The sequence below is a fragment of the Rhineura floridana genome, chromosome 15 (assembly GCF_030035675.1).
Source record: "Rhineura floridana isolate rRhiFlo1 chromosome 15, rRhiFlo1.hap2, whole genome shotgun sequence".
Lineage (NCBI taxonomy): Eukaryota > Metazoa > Chordata > Lepidosauria > Squamata > Rhineuridae > Rhineura > Rhineura floridana.
This window is the reverse complement of record NC_084494.1, coordinates 35,649,457-35,669,269: the sequence shown is the minus strand read 5'-3', so window position 1 is coordinate 35,669,269 and position 19,813 is coordinate 35,649,457. Positions and strand designations below refer to the sequence as shown.

The 19,813-nt window shown below is 47.9% G+C and overlaps 1 protein-coding gene across 1 annotated transcript in view; it reads left to right on the top strand.

The window, feature by feature from the left end:
- The first annotated feature begins 8,332 nt into the window (after positions 1-8,332).
- DACT3 (dishevelled binding antagonist of beta catenin 3) overlaps positions 8,333-19,813 on the top strand; it is a 33,192-nt gene continuing 21,711 nt past the window's right edge. The window contains exon 1 of the mRNA XM_061596643.1: positions 8,333-8,661. Within this exon, the coding sequence (XP_061452627.1) occupies positions 8,434-8,661 (228 nt within the window). The 5' untranslated portion in view covers positions 8,333-8,433. The remainder of the gene's footprint in view (positions 8,662-19,813) is intronic.

Genomic DNA, 19,813 nt, shown 5'->3' with positions numbered 1-19,813 from the left:
GAAGCTCACTGGGTGACCTTGGGCCAGTCACCAACTCTTGGCTAACCTCACAAGGCGGCTATGACGATAAAATGGAGGGGAGAATCAGCTGCCACTCTAGATGGTGCTCCGTGGCCACTTGGCAGTGTGGCATGCCACCTGGCCAGCTTCCCCTTCTCCAATGTGCACATCAACATCTTCCTGCTGTGCACTGTCTCGCTGGAGTGCTCTCTGGCTTGCTGCCTGGGGCTTGCACAGTCGCCTCTCAGCAGTGGTGAGTGTGCCTCCATGGTCCTGCCGGTCTTCCTGTTCCACCTGGCCATTTTGCTCTGCTCGGACAGCCTCCAGAGGGTCTCCTGCTGCAACAGCTACCCAATGTAGCCTGGGGTGGCCAAGGCCCAACTACTTTGAGGTCAGCTTCCCTCTTCTCACCTGGGGGGGGTCTCCTATCTGAAGCTCACACAAGGGGTGCGAGCCAGTGAAACCCCTGCTGGCCTGGCAGAAGGCCAAGAGAGGCATCTCGCTTTGGGTGTCGTTGCCATCTTCTTGCTTTGTTTTGACCCCATCACCTCCTGCAGCTAGCCCAGATCCTGGCTGTCTCTCCGTTTGGCCGCTGCCCTGTCTGTACCTTCGAGCAGTGCCTACAGCTTGTCTTCTCTCTCTGCCAGCTGCATCCAGTGCACTCTCTGGACCTGCTGTCCATGCCCTGGTGAGTGATAAGGTTGAGCAAGATGTGAAGAGCACCTTTAGCTGGAGATCCAGATCCTACCCAGCAGAGGACTCATGGCTTTGCAATTATGGAGAAGCAGCACTCTTTGCCTCTGCAAAGACAGAGCTGCATCTCTGACCTAAATTCAGTAACTAGAGAATCTCAGCACACTTATTTATTTTACTCTTTTAAAAAAAGTGTCTGGCCCTTAAGGGTGTGGTGGAGCTAATTTCATCAATACATATGCGGTGGCATCTTTAAAAGGACCTTTTTCTGCCAGAACGTGTGTGCTACTTTTGTGCTGGCTGGGGCTGATGGGGGTTGTAGTCCAAAACGTCTAGAAGCCATCAGGTTGGTGAAAGCTGTGTTAAACAAATGGTCCAGGCCTTGAGGTTCTGTGGCTGCGTGCCATCTACAAAGACCTCCTGGAACAATTCCATAGATGGGAACGAGGCTACTTTGGAGTAGAATGAGCTGCTGTGATTTGCATCCAAGCTGTGGCTATAGCAACACTGGAACACAGATAACATTTGCAAGCGTTTTTTAAAATCTTTTTCCAGAAAACATCACACAGCAATACACATGCGTACTTGCACAGAGGCTGTGTGTCTGCGTTCAGATGAATCTGATTGTGGTGCTACAGCCCATCAGGCATTTAACTGTTCTGGAACGATATTATTGTGGGATTCCAACAGACCCACTGCTGTCGCTCAGAGTTACTGAAGCAAAAACCTTTGACTTGCACTTATAATCCCTGATGTGGGGTTGCATAATGGCAGCGGTGGCTGCTGCCCATTGGGACTGGTGGGGCAGAAGGCAGGCAGCCCCACAGTAAGAGCCAGAGCCAATGACAGGCAGAGCCAACTAATTCGAGTTTTCTCCCCATCCTCCTCCCGGCTGAACACTTGCCTAAGATTGTTCCTATCCCAGTCTGTGTGGATTCATGCCCTAGCTGACGTTTGAAGCTAGATCTTCTTCACAGTTAATTCCCTAAAACTGCAATACTACCCTAAAGAAAAGCTCCACCACTTGGGGAAGGGTGACTTAGCCTGTGCCTGCTTTTGAGACGGGCTCCTGCCTCAAAAGAAGCTTATTCAGATATATCAGTCAGTTTTTTCTTTTTTTTTTGACTGATTAAACTTCTCCCGGGTAGGGAGAAACGAAGAGATTAACCTCAAAGCCTATTTTTGTTGGGACGACCAGATCTCATTAATTTATGGGACGAGGTCCAGCCGACGAAGGTGGGACGGATTTTCAACAGCAAGCTCTATCTGATAAAGCGAACGTTCACCTTATCTTCTAAGAGAGAACGCACTAACAGGCAAGCACCCTTCTTTCTATATTTTTCTTTTACTTGACTTAAATTGTTGCTGCTTAAAAGAGATTTGCCAGATTGATCAGTTTTTTGACATCTCACTGGGGAGCCATAACTTCTCTCTGCTACGCACTAATTAATAGCTTATCTCTGTTTTTGTTGCAAAAAGCTGTCCTGGATTTGCATTCTAAAGATATACACAGAAGAGGGATTTCTATTCCAGATTTTTATTTTGAAAAATATTATACTGTTTTGAGACTACTCTCTTTTTGGTCTATTTTATTTTGACGAATCTGTTTCTTGACGATTGCCATTAATTGTTTCGATCCTGGGAACTGCATTTTGTTTACTTAACTATTGGAGAGATAAGGCTGTCTGCTCTGTTTATACTGTGATGTCACCAAGTCTGGAGTATTAACCCAATTGTTGCTGAAATAAGAAGTGGTTTTCCTATATTTTTCTTTTAAAATGGCAATTAAGAAAGTGGCTGAAAATCTGGAAATAACTATGTTTCAGAAAATAATGGATGAGATTGAGATAACGAAAATTGAATTGAGTAAAATGAAGCAGGAGATTAAAGATATAAGGGTCCCTGTGAGAGAGGTGACCCTGGAAGGGGTCCCTGTGAGAGAGGAGACCCCGGAGATTGGAACAGGGGTCCCTGTGAGAGAGGAGACCCCGGAGACTGGAATAGGGGTCCCTGTGAGAGAGGAGATCCCGGAGATTGGAACCAATGTGGAACAGGAACAAGATTTGGAGTCTATGGACTTTAGAAATAAAATCTATTGTTTGGAACTCAATGTTATCTCTGAAGAAATGAATGAAGATTCTAGAGATAAAGTTATCAATGGCATGGATAATCTTCTGGACTGGAATGATGTGATGGAGCCCAATATAGAGAAAATCTATGGAATTAACTGCAGCCATGTGACAATGGAAAAACTTTTAAGAGATGACCCAGTGTATTTTGAAAAAAAGAACAGAGATATGATTTTACAGCAGTATTTCAGCAACCTATTCAGAATGGATGGCAAGAAAATATTTGGGATAGAGGTAATTCCCATCAGACTCTTACTATATGACTATGGCTTTGACAGCAAGATTATTATGGAATACTGATAATGGAAGATTGGATATTGAAATTACTGGACTTAACAAGACTACTGAAGATGGAAGATGGAAAATGGAACTAATAGAGATAATAGAACAATGGCTACTGAAATTATTGAACCTAACAGATTCTGAAGTGATGGATTAATTGAAATGTTTATTTTGACTATGGTTATGACAATAAGATTATCATAATTAGTAATGAGATGGATTAATCGATATGCTTATCTGGAAAAAAAATTGATAGATATATTTCTTAAAGAATTGAAACCTCTCTTTGACTTTTTGTGGAAAGAATAAAGTAATGTTTATGAGATTTGATGATTAAGTAAGATAACTACTGGAGGAAAGTGATTTTATAATATGACTTAAGAGACAGGATTGTTATATATTATAGACTTATAACTGATTTGATCTTTGACAAATGGGAAGTCAATATTTTACTCTTTATTTTTTTATTTTTGTTTTTTTTTTTTCTTTTTTTCTTTTTGTTTAACTATTTTTGATTTTGTTTTTTGTCTTTGAATGTTTTATGATTTTGTCTTGTATGTTTTATGAAAATCTGAATAAAAATTATTGAAAAAAAAAAAAAAAAGAAAAGCTCCACCACTTAAAAAAAAAAAAAAGCCCACCCGGAATGGATATGTGCCTTGTGTGCTTTACACAACATAGCAGCCTCATTCCAGCTCCTTAGCTTGTGCCGCTTATCATTCCCGCAAGTGAATTGGGGCCCTATTTCCACTTGCCATGAAAACTGCAGCAAGTAATTAACAGGACTGTGCACTTCAAATGTCTCAACAGCACCTGCTTCAGGCAGCCCTAATCACAACCTAATGGTGAAAAACAAGGGCCTTTTCACCACAGCTCACCAGAAGCCATTGCTGGCCTTGCAGTTACTCCTGGGTTTTACAAAAGATTCACCACGGTAGCCTCTATTATTTCTCACTGTCCCCACTGCCGCCTGCCACCCCCTTCACCTTCCATTGTCATGGCTACCATCTTCTCCATCACCATGGCTACCATCCTCGCACTATTATTATCACAACCATTTATAAACCATTGTTGCTCTCTGTGTCACTGTCACTTCCGCCAGCCTCTTTTCTTGCTGCTGTTTGAACCATTGCCGCGACCTGCATATTTTTAGTGCCATCCTCCAACGGCGACGATTATTTCCCCAATCAACGGCAATGGCTAATAGGCAACCCATCAAAACTGGGGCGGGGGGGGGAGGTCCATGCAGCTTCTCTCTAGCCCCATTAGTTAGGCTGCTGAAAAGGACTACTTTGTCCTTGATGCCAACACAGTTTTTCCCTGCATCCAGCAAACGTGTTTTCTTCAAAATTGTCTGGGCAGATTGAGGCAAAGGTTTTCAGTGGACAGCACAGCAAAACTCGACAAGGCGTGTTTTATTTGGCTGAGTATCATCAAGTGCTCTTTTTCTTCCAGTGGGCAAATTCTCCCTAATGACCTTTTTCTTGCTTTTCAGAACTAGCTACCTGTTAACACTCAGCTTCATAGAGTTGGAAGGGGTCTGTAAGGCCATCAGGCCCAACCCCCTGCTCAATGCAGGAATCCAAATTCCTCCTAAAGGTTGGCATGATGTATGCTGTCAAGAATAGAAAAATAGTTTATTCCTGGTTTGCAAGCTCCTCCTTTGAGCCAGGATTAGAAAAATGGGATTGTATATGCCAGAACAATTGTAAATAAATTTATTTGGGTCAAGGACCAGCCAGTATGCCAGAACAATGGGACGGTATATGCTGGTTGGGGCTGATGGGAGTTGTAGTCCAAAACATCTGGAGGACACCAGCTTGATGTGAGTGTGCTGGGATATGCAATTTTATCCAATTTGTCTCTGCTGCTTCTTAGATCTATGGTCACCGAAGATGGCCTTTACTCGTACCAGAATCCCACTTTCTGGCCCTGGGGTCACCAACATGTCCTAGAGAATTTCCCCTGGTGCCTGCTAACACTCTGCAGCCCGTCTCCCACACTCGCAGCCACCTTTCTCAAGAGGTGTTGAAGGTGGTTCTCCTTTTTTTCTCCCCTTGAAAAGCTTGTAAAGGTGAAAGAGGAAGTGGAGAACAGGGAAGCCCTTTCCCACCCCCTCTTTCAGCTCTATGGCTACGTATGCACCATACAGTTAAAGCAAATCCTCCCCCCCCCAAAAATCCTGGAAACTGTAGGTTGTTAGAGGTTGCTTGGGAATTGTAGCTCTGTGATGGGTAAATGTAAGGTGCTGTGAATGTATGGTTGCATACGCAGGTTATGAGCCGAAATGGGAGTGACTGAGAGAGTTGGAAAAGGCAGTGATGAGGAAAATGGAGTGATGGGATGAGATGAGAAGCCAGAGGTCAGTAGGGAGAGAAGGAGAGAGAATAAGAATGGAGTGCCCCAACACAGACACACACACATACATTCTAGGAAAACAAATCCTCTTGACGTGGCATCCGACTTTCACAGCCCCCCCCATCAAACCTATGTGGTCAAAACTCAGCAGTAAAGCATCTGTAGTGCATGCAGAAGGCCTCAGGTTCAATCCCCAGCCAGGGTGTAGTTGTCCAGGGTCTCAGGGGGTCTTAGACCCCTTACGTTTTAAAAACCAGGGTCCCAGCATCCTATGAGATAATCAGCATGAAAGGGGAACATGTTAGCCCCTGAGAAGAGTCTTCTAGCAGGCTTTCTTGTCCTTTCCTGCTGATTGGAGCCAATCAGAGTAGAAAGGAGGTGAGTCAGCTACTGAGAAGACTCTTCATAGCAGCTAACACTCTCCCCTTTCATGCTTATTGGCTCCTAGCCATATATGTATTGTTGTGGGAGAAGGAATTAACAAGGATCTCATCTTAACCCAGCAGCAGAAAAGGGGACGTGGCTGTGACTAACCTGAAGGAACCCTGCACTTCTGAATTTGCCACTATGCTACTGTCCCCAGCACCTCCAGGTAGGGCGAGGAATGTTCTCTGTCTGAAATGCTGTAGAGCTACTGCTGCCAGTCAGTGTAAAAATACTGAGCTAGATAGACCGGGGACACAAGGCAACTTCCTGTGTTCACATCTGGGTTCAAAACACAGATTGTATCTGTCACCTATTTTCTTTTCCAAACAGGAAAAGTCATTTGCCACCGAGACTATTAAGTTAGCACTGGGGTGTCAAACACGAAAGGATTCTACGTTCTCTAGACGGTTAGGAACAAGGAATTATCTTTCCCCACACTTCCCCTGGCATTCGAATGGCTCAGCTGGAGACAGAAAGGGCCACAGGCTGGGCAGGCAGGTTCCCAAATGCACTTCCTAACAGGAGGCTTTTGTGTATGAGATCTTCACAGGACTGGATATTGTGCTTGGGGTGCAAAAATAACCCCTCCATCAACCCATATCAGATAAGGGGGATAAACAGAGAACCTCAAGGCCCAGAAGCTGAATGTGGCCCTCCAGGCCTCCCTGTATGGCCCTCTGCATCATCCCTAGCCCTGGCCTGCTGGCATTCTCCTTGAGTGTTTTTGCCTGGCTAGAATGGGGCCTTGAACTCTGTTCATGCCTCTTGGTTGTCTGGATGGAGCGTATGGAGGGGCATGTGAAGCAGCAGCATAGTGACAAATTCAGACCTGCCGTCTTGATAACCACAGCCAAGCCCATATTTATCTCCTGCTGCTACCCAACTGCTTGAAGATGTAGATGGGATGCTACCATCAGGATTCACTGTCTCTTCTTCTGCAATTACAGAATTCTCACTCTCCACGCTTTGGCTTTTTGAAGTAGGAACAAATAGGAACGCCTTTCACTCTGACTGGCCCCAGTCAGCAGGAAACAATAAGGAAGCAAGATAGAAGTCTCTTCTTAGAGGCTAACACACTGCCCTTTCATGCTGATTGGCTCGCAGGATGCTGGACACATAGGAGCCCAGCTAGAACGTTGCTCTCAAAAATGTAAGGGGTCGAGGATCCCCTGCGCCCCTGGATGGCTACACCATTAGTGTAGAAAGCAGCTGGCTGTACAAAGGCATAACACATTCATTGCCCCATTCATTGCCACTGGCATATGGCCCTCGGAAGGTTTTCCAGAAGGGAAGGTGGCCCTCAGGCTGGAAAAGGGTTCCCCACCCCTGTACAAAGCTGCGTTCCCAATGTGTTCCCCCATCTTCCTTTAGGTAGAGTTGCACCTTCTGGAGAACCTTGGAGAAAAAGGACTGCACTGCTAGGCGAAGGGAGGTGGTGGTGATGGTGAAAATCTAGAGGAAAAGAAATTTGGGCTGATCAGTGCCTCGTTCATTCAGGAAAAAGAAAGGCCTCCTCGATGGGCGAAGTGCAAAGCTTTTCAACTCACACACACGCCGGTGGGCGGGGTTACTCTTCTATCAATGGGGAGGCGGGACATGGACGGGATGGCGATTGATAGCGGAGGGTGAGATCGTGCCTATTACCCTCCCAAGTATTATTGGCAGGTTGAGGGAGCGGGAGGGAGACCAGGGATATACAACCGGGTCCGGGAAGGAATTAAAAGAGGAAAGGGATTTTGACCCAAAAGACAAGCTCATGGAAGAGAGTGATAGAGCTTTCACACAGCGTTAACATAAATGGTTCAATTTCAGAGGAAGGAATTCTGCAGTGTCAATAGCTTGTGTCTAGGTAAATTAGGGTCAGCGAGCCAATGGAGCAATTGGAGGGCGTGGTTATGCAGATAAGGTGGGCTGGGAGGATGAATGGCTTGAATCAACGGCTCCTTCAAATCAAGGAAAGGGGCGGAGTTTATTATGCAGATAAAGTAAGGCGGGTGAGTAAATGGCTCGGCTCCAGGGTGTGGCTACGTAGATTTCTTTTGCTCGCGGGCCAATAGCTTGGCTCAAAGGTGTGGCCAAACTGGAGAAACCAAGGGAGAAGAGCCAATGGCTTGATTTCAGGGCGGCCATGCAAATACAGACTCTCAGGTAGGCCAATGTTTCCAATTCTGGGCGCGGCCAGGCACGTTAAACTCAACACAGGGATACCAATAAGCCTACAGGGGGCGTGGCTTCGTAAGTAAAGCGAAGCCGGGCGAGCCAATAACTTCTCTGGCAGGGATATTATGCAAAACAGAAGTGCGAGAGAAGGGCCAATTGTTTGAATGGGAGGTGTGGCCATGGGAGCGGGAGCAGCCAGTGGAGGGCTGCGTATGCAAATCAGCCCCGGCAGGCTAGCCAATAAGTATTATTATGCAGATGAGACGGTGACAGCGCCGGAGCTGCAGCGGCGGGAGCGCACCGGAGGACGCCTTAGCGCTGCTTGGCTTTTCGGAGCGGGAGTTGCAGCAGGCGCCGTCCGCGGGGCTCGCTCGCTGGCAGGAGGATGATTCGGGCGTTCTCGTTCCCCGTCAGCCCGGAGCGGAGCCGGCTCCGCGGCTGGCTGGAAGGCACCTTGGCCGGCTTGTGTGAGCTGCATTTGCTGCGGGAGCGCCAGGAGCGCCGCGTCAGGCAGGCGCTGCGCATCGCCGCCGAGTCCTCGACCAAGCAGGGAGATGGCGAGGCTGGAAGCGGCGGCGACGGCGGCGGGGAGGCGGCTCCGGAGGACCAGCTGGTGAGCGAGCAAGCCAGTGGGAGAGAGGGAGCCCCATTGTCCGGGCTGGCGGGAGCCTTTCCCCCCCAAAAAAGCCCATCCTCCTGGCGCGGGGCTCCGGGGCCGGTCCGGAGTAGGGGGCGGTGCTGGGTTCTTTTGCGGGGGTGGGAGGGAGAAGACTTCGGGGCGCTTGGGGGCGGCGGCGCAAGGGAAGGGGGCTCTGCAGCAGGGCAGGTCCGTACCTACCGTGTGGCGGGGCGCCTGAGAGGGTTAAAACGGGAGGAGGGGGGAGCCAAAAAGGGCTTCGTCGAGGCCGCGATCCTGCGCACGGCTTATCTGAGGAGAAAGTCCCCTGGCACCCGAATTTGGAGGCGAGGGGAAGAGAGAGTTAGTTACAACGGCGTGAGGGGGGGGAAGGGGGAGAGATCCCTCTGCAACGTTCTTCGGGAGAGATCGTATCGGCTGCATTTCTGCCTGATCCCCCAATTTCTTGCACGGCGGCCAGAGAGCAACGATTGATTTCTTCTTATTATTTTTTTAAGAGGCTGAGCTAGAAGGCTTTCACGGGACTGGGGGACCGAGTCGGATTCTCTGCGATTTTAATAATGGGCTTGGAGACTTGCAAGAAATGTCAGCGGCGCCTGCCTGTGTGGCGCCCCCCCCTCCGCAAATGCACGCAGGATGTCTCTCCCCGTCGTTTCCCCTGTTTTCTTGGGCTCGTGGCGCTTCGTTTCGAGCAACGGGGAGAGCAGGATCCTCCCCACGGGGGGCGATGCCTCGCCTTCCCCGCGCCCCCCCCCCCGCAAGACCGCCTCCCCTCAGATCGCTCCCCCTGGTCCTTTCCCTCTGCTGCACAAGGCCAGCCAGACGGCCAAGCGCGCTTCGGAGCATAAAAGGAAGTTCTTGGGCTCCTGGAGGGGGGGCAGGGCAAGGCTAGGCTAGGACAGGACAGGACGCCTGGGTTCTCTTCCCAGGCCTGGAGGTGGCTCAGTCAGGGAAGGTGGCTGGGAGGGGCTGCGGGTTGCTGGGACGTCCTCCCAGCCCCAACTTGGTTTTGGGGGGGAAGATGGGATACTTTGCTCACAATGTATATACATGGGTGTGTATGAGAGAGATTATATTTATTGTGTGTGTTCATCAGTGGAACTCGCTGCCACAGGGTATGGAGCTGATCATATAGTCTGAAATAATCCGTTTCCTAACACATTGGCTTATGATTCTCTTCCACCCCACCTCTCTTTTCTCCAAGCAACTGACACTTCAAATATACAGAGTATGGTTCATTTTGCTTTTAAAAAAAAGTCTGGAGACCAGTAGACAATGACTGTACCTGAGATAGTTAAATAGAGCCTCTCTGTCCAGGAGTAGTGTATCTCTGTGGACCATAAACTGGGTGCTGGGAGGAGAATGCTGACTTACACAAGGCACTGCATGACAATCCTTGTGTTTGGCTGCCTTTTGAAAATCCGTTGACAAGGGGCACAGCTTGAGAGAGAATAATGGGGAAGTTTGCAGCACCTAACGACACACCAAGTACTAATCTCAGTAAAGCAGCCGTTAGCCCAAACTTCAAAATCCCACCAATTGGAATCAAGTGTCGAATCTCACATGCCCATATTTTCAGCTATCAGAGGATGTTAACTGCATTCCAGATTTATACTGATTTCTTACCAGCTTTATCTAAAGCATCCTGGGAGCTGTAGTTTTCTAGGAGGTGCTGAGAACATCTCTGCACTCATGAGCAATCCTTCATCTACCCAACCAACACAGAACTGCAATTCTTGAGCTTCCCTGGGAAGGGAGGACTGCTATTAAAGCAGCCTAAGTCTGTCCTGTAGGACTAGGAACACCCGGAATCCGCCTTCCCCAGCCAGATGCCTTCCAGCAGTTTTGGACTACAATTGCCATCACCCGACCCAGCAGGTTAGAGAAGGCTGCCTTTCATGAGCCATACGACAATGGAACCAATTACCTAGAGAGGTAGTGGGCTCTATGACACTGGAGGCATTCAAGAGGCAGCTGGACAGCCATCTGTTGGGAATGCTTTGATTTGGATTCCTGCATTGAGCAGGGGGTTGGACTCGATGGCCTTATAGGCCCCTTCCAACTCTACTATTCTATGATTCTATGTGGTGTGAGCACGTTCTACCAATTTTAGAGCTCATCTCCTGAAGGGTGTGTTTTCCCCTGGCCAACATATTTCATCCAGAGACTTCTGGCCCCTTGACTCTCCATCTCTGCAGTTAACACTGATATTCTGGGGGTGCAAAGGGAGTCCTGCCCACCCACCCCCTGCCTTGGTCCAGTTGGCATGGTGAGGATTAGCGCGGTGCTGAAACTTTTTGAAAGTGTTCTTGCTCTGTGAAAGTCGAGGCTTCCATTTTTCTGCTTCCTTCTTGATGTACTTTAGGATTGTGGTAGGTGCGGGGTGTTGAGCTCACCTTATCCTTGCGAGGCGGTCAAGGGGCGTGTGTGTGGTTTTCTTCCCAGGAAGCATTTATGCAGCATCCCCGGATGCTCTGGCTTCCTGACTGGAGAGAGCCTCTATGGGAGGAGTTACCTCGCAATGGGCTTTAACTGAAGCACAGGCACCCAGGAAGGCTGCAGACCACCACAGAGATGATTTGCAGAATGAAAGAGGAGGCCCTCGCAAACACCCCCTCAGCCACCTCAAACATACATTAAGCACGGCAAAAACCCTCACCCCAGCCAGCAGAATTTCACCAACAATTTCTCTTTCCCTTGATAATTTTTGAATGCAATTTATTTTCTTGTTATTTGTTGGGAAATTGGAGGCGGGGGGGAGATGCAGGAGAAATTTTCAGCCCGCGTGAATTAGGATGGTTCACTTACTCTGGTAGACTAGGCAAAATGCAAGCGGGGAGGGGGAAGACATTGAGCAGGGGGTTGGACTTGATGGCCTTATAGGCCCCTTCCAACTCTACTATTCTATGATTCTATGACCCTGCCCTCCCAGAAGTGGGAGACAAAAAATGGTTTCTGGGGCTGCTCTTTTGCTTTACGCAGAAGACTGTACCGTTGCACATGTATGTCAGTTTTTGTATGATAAACCCAAGTGCTTAGAAGGGAGATCACATCACGCATCTGGTGATCCTGATCACCCAGTGACTTTTTTCAGAGAGGTGGAGAGCTGACTGATATACAGGACTTTTTGTCTCCTAGATGCGGGGTAGCCAATGTGGTGCCCTCCAGACATTGCTGGACTACAACTCCCATAATTCCTGACCATTGGCCAAGTTGACTGTGACTGATGAAAGCTGCAATCCTAGATATCTGGAGGGCACCAGGTTGGCAAAGGCTGATCTAATCCACTGGCTAAGCAAGGGAAGGCTTACATTTTGAAAAGCACATCATGTCTAACTCTTTAGAAGTATTTCAGGATTTTTAACTTTTAAGAGATAAGGTACCTTTCATATGGTTCATTCACACTGCTGAGAGGCAGTATGGTATAGTGATTAGTGTCAGACTAGGACCTGGGAGACTAGAGTTCAAATCCCCACTCAGCCATGAAGCTCACTGGGAGATGTTGAGCTAATCTCTCTCTCTCTCTCTCTCTCTCTCTCTCTTCTCTCTCTCTCTCTCTCTCTCTCTCTCTGCCAAACCTACATGACAGGGTTGTTATGAGGATAAAATGAGGAGGGGAGAGAACTATATATGCCACCTTGGAGCACAAGGTGGGATTTAAATGTAATAAATACATAGATAAATAGTTTCCAATTGATATATGCCTTCTGCTTTCTACAAAGAGGCCATTCCCTACACAAAATAACTAATTATAAAATCGGACATCAGAAGTGGCAATATTTATAAACCATTATGAGAGCAATTCAGTCTGCAGTCTGCCGCTGATCTTAAGGTGGCCCTTCTTTGACAAAGGAATTTGGAATACCATGTACAGTTCTGGTTGCCTCACCTCAAAAAGGATATTGTAGAGCTGGAAAAGGTTCAGAAAAGGGCAACCAGAATGATCAAGGGGATGGAGCAACTCTCCTATGAGGAAAGGCTGCAGCATTTGGGGCTTTTTAGTTTAGAGAGGTGACATCATAGAAGCATATAAAGTTATGCATGGCATGGAGAAAGCGGGTAGAGAAAAGCTTTTCTCCCTCTCTCATAACGCTAGAACTCATGGACATCCAATGAAGCTGAATGTCAGAAGATTCAGGACAGACAAAAGAAAGGACTTCTTCACGCAGGGCAGAGTTAAACTCTGGAATTTGCTCCCACAAGAGGCAGGGATGGCCACCAGCTTGGATGGCTTTAAAAGAGGATTAGCCAAACTCATGGAGGTTAAGGCTATCAGTGGCTACTAGCCATGATGGCTGTGCTCTGCCACCATAGTCAGAGGCAGCATGCTTCCAAAGACCAGTTGCTGAAAACCGCAAGAGAGGAGAGTTCTCTTGCACTCAGGTACTGTTGCAGGCTTCCCGTGGGCACCTGGTTGGCCACTGTGAGAACAGGGTGCTGGACTAGATGGGCCACTGGCCTCATCCAGCAGGCTCTTCTTATGTTCTTATGAATGTAAAAGGGAGGCTCCAAGTGCAATTAATTGCAATTAATCAAGAAGTTCAACTCTCTTCATTTGGGTCTGAATAGAGGCAATGGTTTCCTTTCCTACTGCATACATTGATTGTCAAGCTGATCCTTCTTTATCACCTACTATTATTGTTTTGCAAAGAGCCATTGTGCTTATCTTGAAGACATTCCAGCTCTAACTGAATTGTCACTATCTGTGCTTTTTGCATTTTGTCTTCCTTTCAACTTGATTGCTTCCTTCTCCTCCCCCAACACCTCACCCCTGAACCATCTTAGCTGAAACTGGGAATTGCATCCATGCATCTGATCAGATGGAGTCTGGTCCATGAACGCTTGTGCAATAACGTTTGTAATGTACTTCAGTAGTCTAACACGCCTACCTCTATGGAAATTAAGATATGACTAATTAGGAACACAGGGAGCTGTGCAAAATGACCTTTTAAGGAGTAGTAAATGGTACCATTTTACTTGCATATTATATTTATATTCCACCTTTCTTCCTTGGGACTAAAAGAATGAGGGTTATAAATGAGGTTCTCAAGCGGATACTGGCCGGGCCGAGAACAGCTTAGGTTTTGCCAGGTTGTGACTTCAGACCATGCTCTCAGTTTCTACAACTGAGGTACAGCCCTTCCTGATTTGTGTTGAGGCATTAAACATGGTCCGCCAGTACACCAGTGGCAGTTTCCAATGGATTACTTAGTATCATCTGGCTGCTAGGATTCTTGCAGTGAATACTGGATCTGAAGGGTCATATAAGATGAACCGTACAAGATGCAACAGTCTCATGAGCTAGTGAGTGGTGCTTTTCATGTATTGTGGGCAGGGTGTGTGTGCGTGTGTGCGTGCGTGTGTAGGGATATCACAAGGACCCTTGGATGAAGGTTATGAGCATCGCAGTAGAAAGCTCTCTCCAAATTGGACACTACTATTTCCAAATGCATCTACTAAACTTCTTGGTTAAAAAGTCAGGGTGGGAAGAGGAGAGGGAGAGATTGCCTTTGACTCGACCAGTACAGTGAGAGGAGTCAAAACGAGGGGTGGAGATTGGGTCTGAAAATGCTTATTTCACAGTGGGATTTAAAAAAAAACAACTTCACTGCCTGTTGTTGAAGTGGCAGCTATTCAGTGATTAAGTATTAAATGTTAATATAGGATGAGAATTCTGCCTTATTTAATTTTTTTTAAAAATCAAGGCATCTCTACGTTAAAGCTATGGCAAATGTATGGCCCACAAAGTCTAGAATTCTGCACTCTCTCTCTCTCTCTCTCGTGCGCGTGTGTGTGTGTGTGTGTGTGCGCGTGTGTGTGCGCATGCGCGTGCGCATGCGCGTGCGTGATGGGACTAAATTAAGCCAGTGCACAGACACTGACTTATCAGTGCATAATTCTGGGTGCAACCTTGGAGCTCTTCCGGGCAACCTGTTTATGGAATGTGCAATCGGGTTTGCTTCTGCAGAGCTTATACAATGCCTACTCCTTATTGAGTATTGGTTATAGCCAATGAACTGTCATCCTGATTTGTTCTGGGGAGGTTATACGTCTCCCCATCAATTGGTTGCTGTCCCACATTTCTTAATGAGTTTCCCATCACTTTCCTAACAGCAAAAACGCCATTGTTTGTTGCGACAGAATGCTTTAATCCACTTTCACTGTGCAGACCAATATTTCTGGTATGCATAGGAAGTTGCCTTATGCTGAGCCAGATCATCTGTCTAACTCAGTATTGTCTGCACTGACAGGCAGTAGCCTTCCAGGATTTCACACAAGGGTCTCTCTCAGCCCTACCTGGAGATGTCAGGGGATTGAACCTGGAGACCTCTATAGGCAAAGCAGATGCGCCACTACTACGCCAGGGCCTTTTCCCGTTCAAACTCATGGAATCTCTCCTGCAAAATAATGACAGTTTGGTTTAGAGATGCCCGTGGTTTCTTTTCTTCTTTGGTGGGCTGTCTGTCTAGGCATCAAAGTCCTGGGGAGTTGCTGACGAAGGAAGGGTGCCCCCAGCACTTAACTTGTAAACTGAGAGGTTTGGGGGCTCAGATGTGCGTTGCTGCTGTCTTATTTATTGATCCTTGTTCTTAGGAACCCTTCCTCTAGTTCTTTCATCCATGGATCACCACACCAGACTCCCCTAATGCAGAAGCTTTCAACCTCTTCAGGCCCAGAAGCGACCTTTAGCCAAACATGCATTTGGGGGCCTAATTTTTTTATCACATATTAGTGCGGTGGAAGTGTTGCTATTGTAGGCATCTGATTGGCCCCTGGGAGCAGGATGCTGCACTAGATGAGCCTTTGGCTTGATCCAGCAGCCAGGCTCTTCTTACGTTTTTATATGGGAGAATTATAATTGCACCCTTGAAGCTTTTGCCTTAACCTTTTTGACGGGTGGAAAAAGAAGAGCCTAAAAAGGCCCTCTGCCCAAAATCTTAGGGTATAGCAGAGCTGGGTGGTAGAGGGACAGGAAATGGCTCCTCCTAGAACAGCCCTCCAAGTCGTGGTGTGGTCAAGGGCCTGCCTGCTGTTGATTGTGTGATTAACCTATTGCAGTGTTGAAACACCTTTATTTTGATATTGATGTATCCCAAATATCTGAGTTTCATATGTCAGGCTAAACACTGATATAACAAAAACAAGCTAAAATGCCATTCTTTTTTAATCAGCAACTCTTCCCTTTTTTGTTGTTCATAAACGTGCAATAAAATCCATCCATCCAATGCTTCCATAATATGCTTTGTCTCCCTGTTCCAGTGCCACACATTTTTAAAAATACAATCCACAGCAGCAATACAACAGTGCAATAAAACACAACAGGAGCAGCAGATAAAAAGCACATCATCTTGGGGCCCTAATTAAAAAAACTGACAAGCCTGCTGAAATAACAACCAGAGGCATTGTGTGTCTGATGAAGCAGACTCTGGTCCACAAAAGCTCATGCAATGATGAATGTATTGATCTTCAAGGCACTGTAAGGCTCTTTGTTGTTTTAGCTCAGCTGTCACCAACCTGGTGCCCTCCAGATGTTTGGGACCGATGGGAGGTGCGGTCATAAACATCTGGAGGGCAGCAAGTTGGTGAAGGCTGTTTTTGGGGAAATAATGAAGTCTTAAGATTGTGCCTAAGTAAAAGGTAAAAGGGCGTGTGTATGTGTGTAAATCTGACTCTTGCATGGCTAGAACGTAGCATGTTCTACAAAGGTAAGAGTTGTATCCAGTGATCTACCCTCTTTTCCCTTTGGCCCCATGCACCACTGGCATGTGGCCCTTGAAGGTTCCCCGTGAGACAATGTGACCCTCAGCAGTGTGGCATAGTGGTTACAATATCAGACTGGGGCCTTGGGAGACCAGGGCTCAAATCCCCGCTCAGCTATGATGCTTACTGGGTGACCTTTGGCCAGTCATTGTCTCTCAGCCTAACCTACCTCACGGGGATGTTGTGAGGATAAAAATCAGGAGACGGAGAACCCTGTTTGTACGCCACCCTAAGCCCCTTGAAGCAAAGGTGGGATATGAATTTAATAATAAATAAATATAAATAAGTTTTCCCTCCAACTCTTCTGTCTCCTCTCTCTTCTCCCTGTTCTCAGCCCTCTTTCCCTAACCCCACTTGGAAACTGCCTTATCTGCTGCCTTGTATGTTGACTCATCTTGGTCATTACTGCGGCTACACTGATTGACATCTGCTCTGGTTTCAGACAGGAGTCTTTCTCAGCCCTACCTGGGGACTGAACCTGGGACGTTCTGCATGCAAAGCAGTTGCTCCATCACTGAGCTGTTGCCTTGCCCCATTTCCTCAGCCCACTGCCCCCTTCTTTTGGCTTCTCGCCTTTCCACATGGCTTCTTGAGTCCTGCCCACCTCCTCAGTACACCTCCAAGTTGTATTCACTTTCCCTCACAGAAGCTGTGCTGTTGGTGAACATTCTGTTGAAGACACACTCACCCCAAACAGTTAGAATGGTAATCTGATCGTGTCTTAATCCTGAGCCTTGCTTTGTTTGCCGTTCTGCACCTCCTGGCCTGTGCTGACTTGCTGAGTCAGGACCCTGATATGGCCAAGAGAGCTGAGTCACCTTTCTCCACTGGGGATGTATCCTGTGCTTTCTTGCCTTGGAGACTGGCAGATTGGCAGGTGGGTGGTCATCTGTGTTTACTCCTCCAGCATCTGATGTCTTCCCTTGTCCTTCCACAGTCCAAGGGCTCTGTGACCCTGGGCAGCGTTCAAGACCGTCGCTCCGTAATACAAATGCATCACTCAGACTCTTAAGTGTCCGCTTTTGACATTTGGATTGGAAGCCACTTGGGAACGGGGGTGGGGAGAGATGTTCTGTAGTATGCATGGACCCTCGCACTCTGCAGATGACTGATTGGCATGCAGAAGGCCCCAGGTTCAATCTCTGGCATCTCCTGGTATGACCGGGGAAAGACCCCTTTCTGTATGGAATCCCGGAGAGGTGCTGCTGCTCAGCGTAGTTACTGAGTTGGACAGACCACTGGTCTGACTTGGCATAGGGCAGCTTCCTCTGGTCCAAGCCCTTTTAAATGGGTGGGGGGGTGTACTGGAAACTTGAAAGGCTGTCACACAGAGGAGGGCGCCGGACCCCAGAGTGCAGGACACGGAATAATGGGCTCAAGCAGTCATGTAGTGGCAAATTCAGAAGTGCAGGGTCCCTTAATGATAGTCACACCATGCCCTCTAACAGTCATGCCCTTTTCCCACTTTTCTTCATCTCCCTTCCTCTTTGTATTGTCCCCACATCTGTCTGTCTGTCTGTCTGTCTGTCTATATCCTGCCCCTCCTGCCAGTAGGAACCCAGGGCAGATATCACTACAACAGATGTCCCTAGGAGCTGATCAGCATGAAAGGGGAGCCTGTGTTAGCTACTAAGAAGAGTCTTCTCTGTGGCTGAATCACCTCCTTTCACTTTGATTGGCTCCAATCAGCATGAAAGGCAAGGACCCTTCTTAGTGGCTAGCATGGTCCCTTTCATGACAGTTGGCTTATACTTAGGGATCTGGCTGGGGCCCTGCTCCCAAAAAAGTGATGGGTCTACTAACCTCCACGACCCTGGATGACTACACTCCTGGGCTCAAGTTACAGGAAGTCAGATTACAGCTGAACATCAGGAAAAACTTCCTAACTGTTAGAGTGGTACAATAATGGAACTCATGACCTAGGGAGGTGATGGGCTCCAGGGCCAGTGCCAGGCATTACTAGGCCCTTGGGTACCAGCCTGCCCAGGCGTGTGGCTCCTGCCTGTTCTACCTACCTCTCTTCGGCCTCCTACTGCTGTGCACGCAGGGTTGCCATCAACCAAGATGGCTGCAGAGAATTCTCTAAGGGGCTGATGACCCTGCCACCATCTTGGTTGATGGCATGCATGCGCAGTATGCTACGTGCGCGTGCACATGCCTGCCATCAACCAAGATGTCAGTAGGGGCATCAGCCCCTTAAAGAAGCCTCTGCCGCCATCTTGGTTGATGGCTGCCCTGCGCACACAGTGCGCACAGCAGCAGAAGACAGGACAGAGAGTAGGTGAAGTGAGCAAATGGGTGGGCAGCCTAGAAGCTCCCTCCCTGCGATCCGCTACTCTCCCACCTGTACGAAGGGCACTTCAGGGTCCTCTCTGGGCCACAGGGGCCCTCAGCCAGAGCCCAACCTGGCCGCCCTTTGGTGCCGGCTCTGGTGGGCTCTCCAACACTTGAGGCATTCAAGAGGCAGCAGGGCAGCCACCTGTCTGGGATGTTTCTAAAATGAAAAGAAAGGCGGGGCATAAATGTAATAAATATAAATAAATAAATGTTTAAGTTAATTTAAGTTGGATTTCTGCACTGAGCAGGTGGTTCCGACTTGACGTCCTTGTAGGCCCCTTCCAACTCTATGATTCCATGATTCAATGAACTGTCGACTGAAACCTGAGGGAGGGGGATTACTCTGCCATTTCCCTCTGTGATACCTTGGGTGTGCCACTTAACCCTTCTGCCTGCTTCAGTGCAGTTTGATCAGATGCTGATAGGAATGGTGGGCGGCCAGAAGGGGTGACTGCTTAAGCAGAAAGGTCAGGTAAACACCATAAAGGACCAGAGGCTTTTGGTTTAATGGAGGGGGAAGCAGGCTGAGTACAGAAACTCTGAGTGGGACAGGCAGCAGGGTAAATAATGAAAATATGGCAGGTATGTTGGAGATGGGGAGATAAAGGGGGGGAGGTGTCATGGGGCAGGCAGATACGGTAAAGACAGGAAGGGGTGGTTTATGGTGCGGGGGATGTAATTAGGGTAAAGGTTGAGGGAGGTGGCTGAAGAGCGCTCAGCAAAAGATTCACCCAGCAAAAGATTGCAATTGTTAAGGGACTGCAATTGTCCCCTTTCAGCCGCTGTTGCTATTGCCTCATCATTTATTCCCCTCTGAGTCATTTCCAGCTCTCTCTCATGAAGGTTCCTTGGGGCAGGGACTTGGGTGTGTGTGTGCTGATGCCATAGTTTCCCACTGCCACCTTCCCCAACCCGGTGCCCTCCAGATGTCTTAGACTACAACTCCCATCCACCCCTAGTCAGCGCAGCCATGTTGATGGGAGTTGTAAAACATCTGGAAGGCACCAGGTTGGGAGAGGCTGTTTTGGTG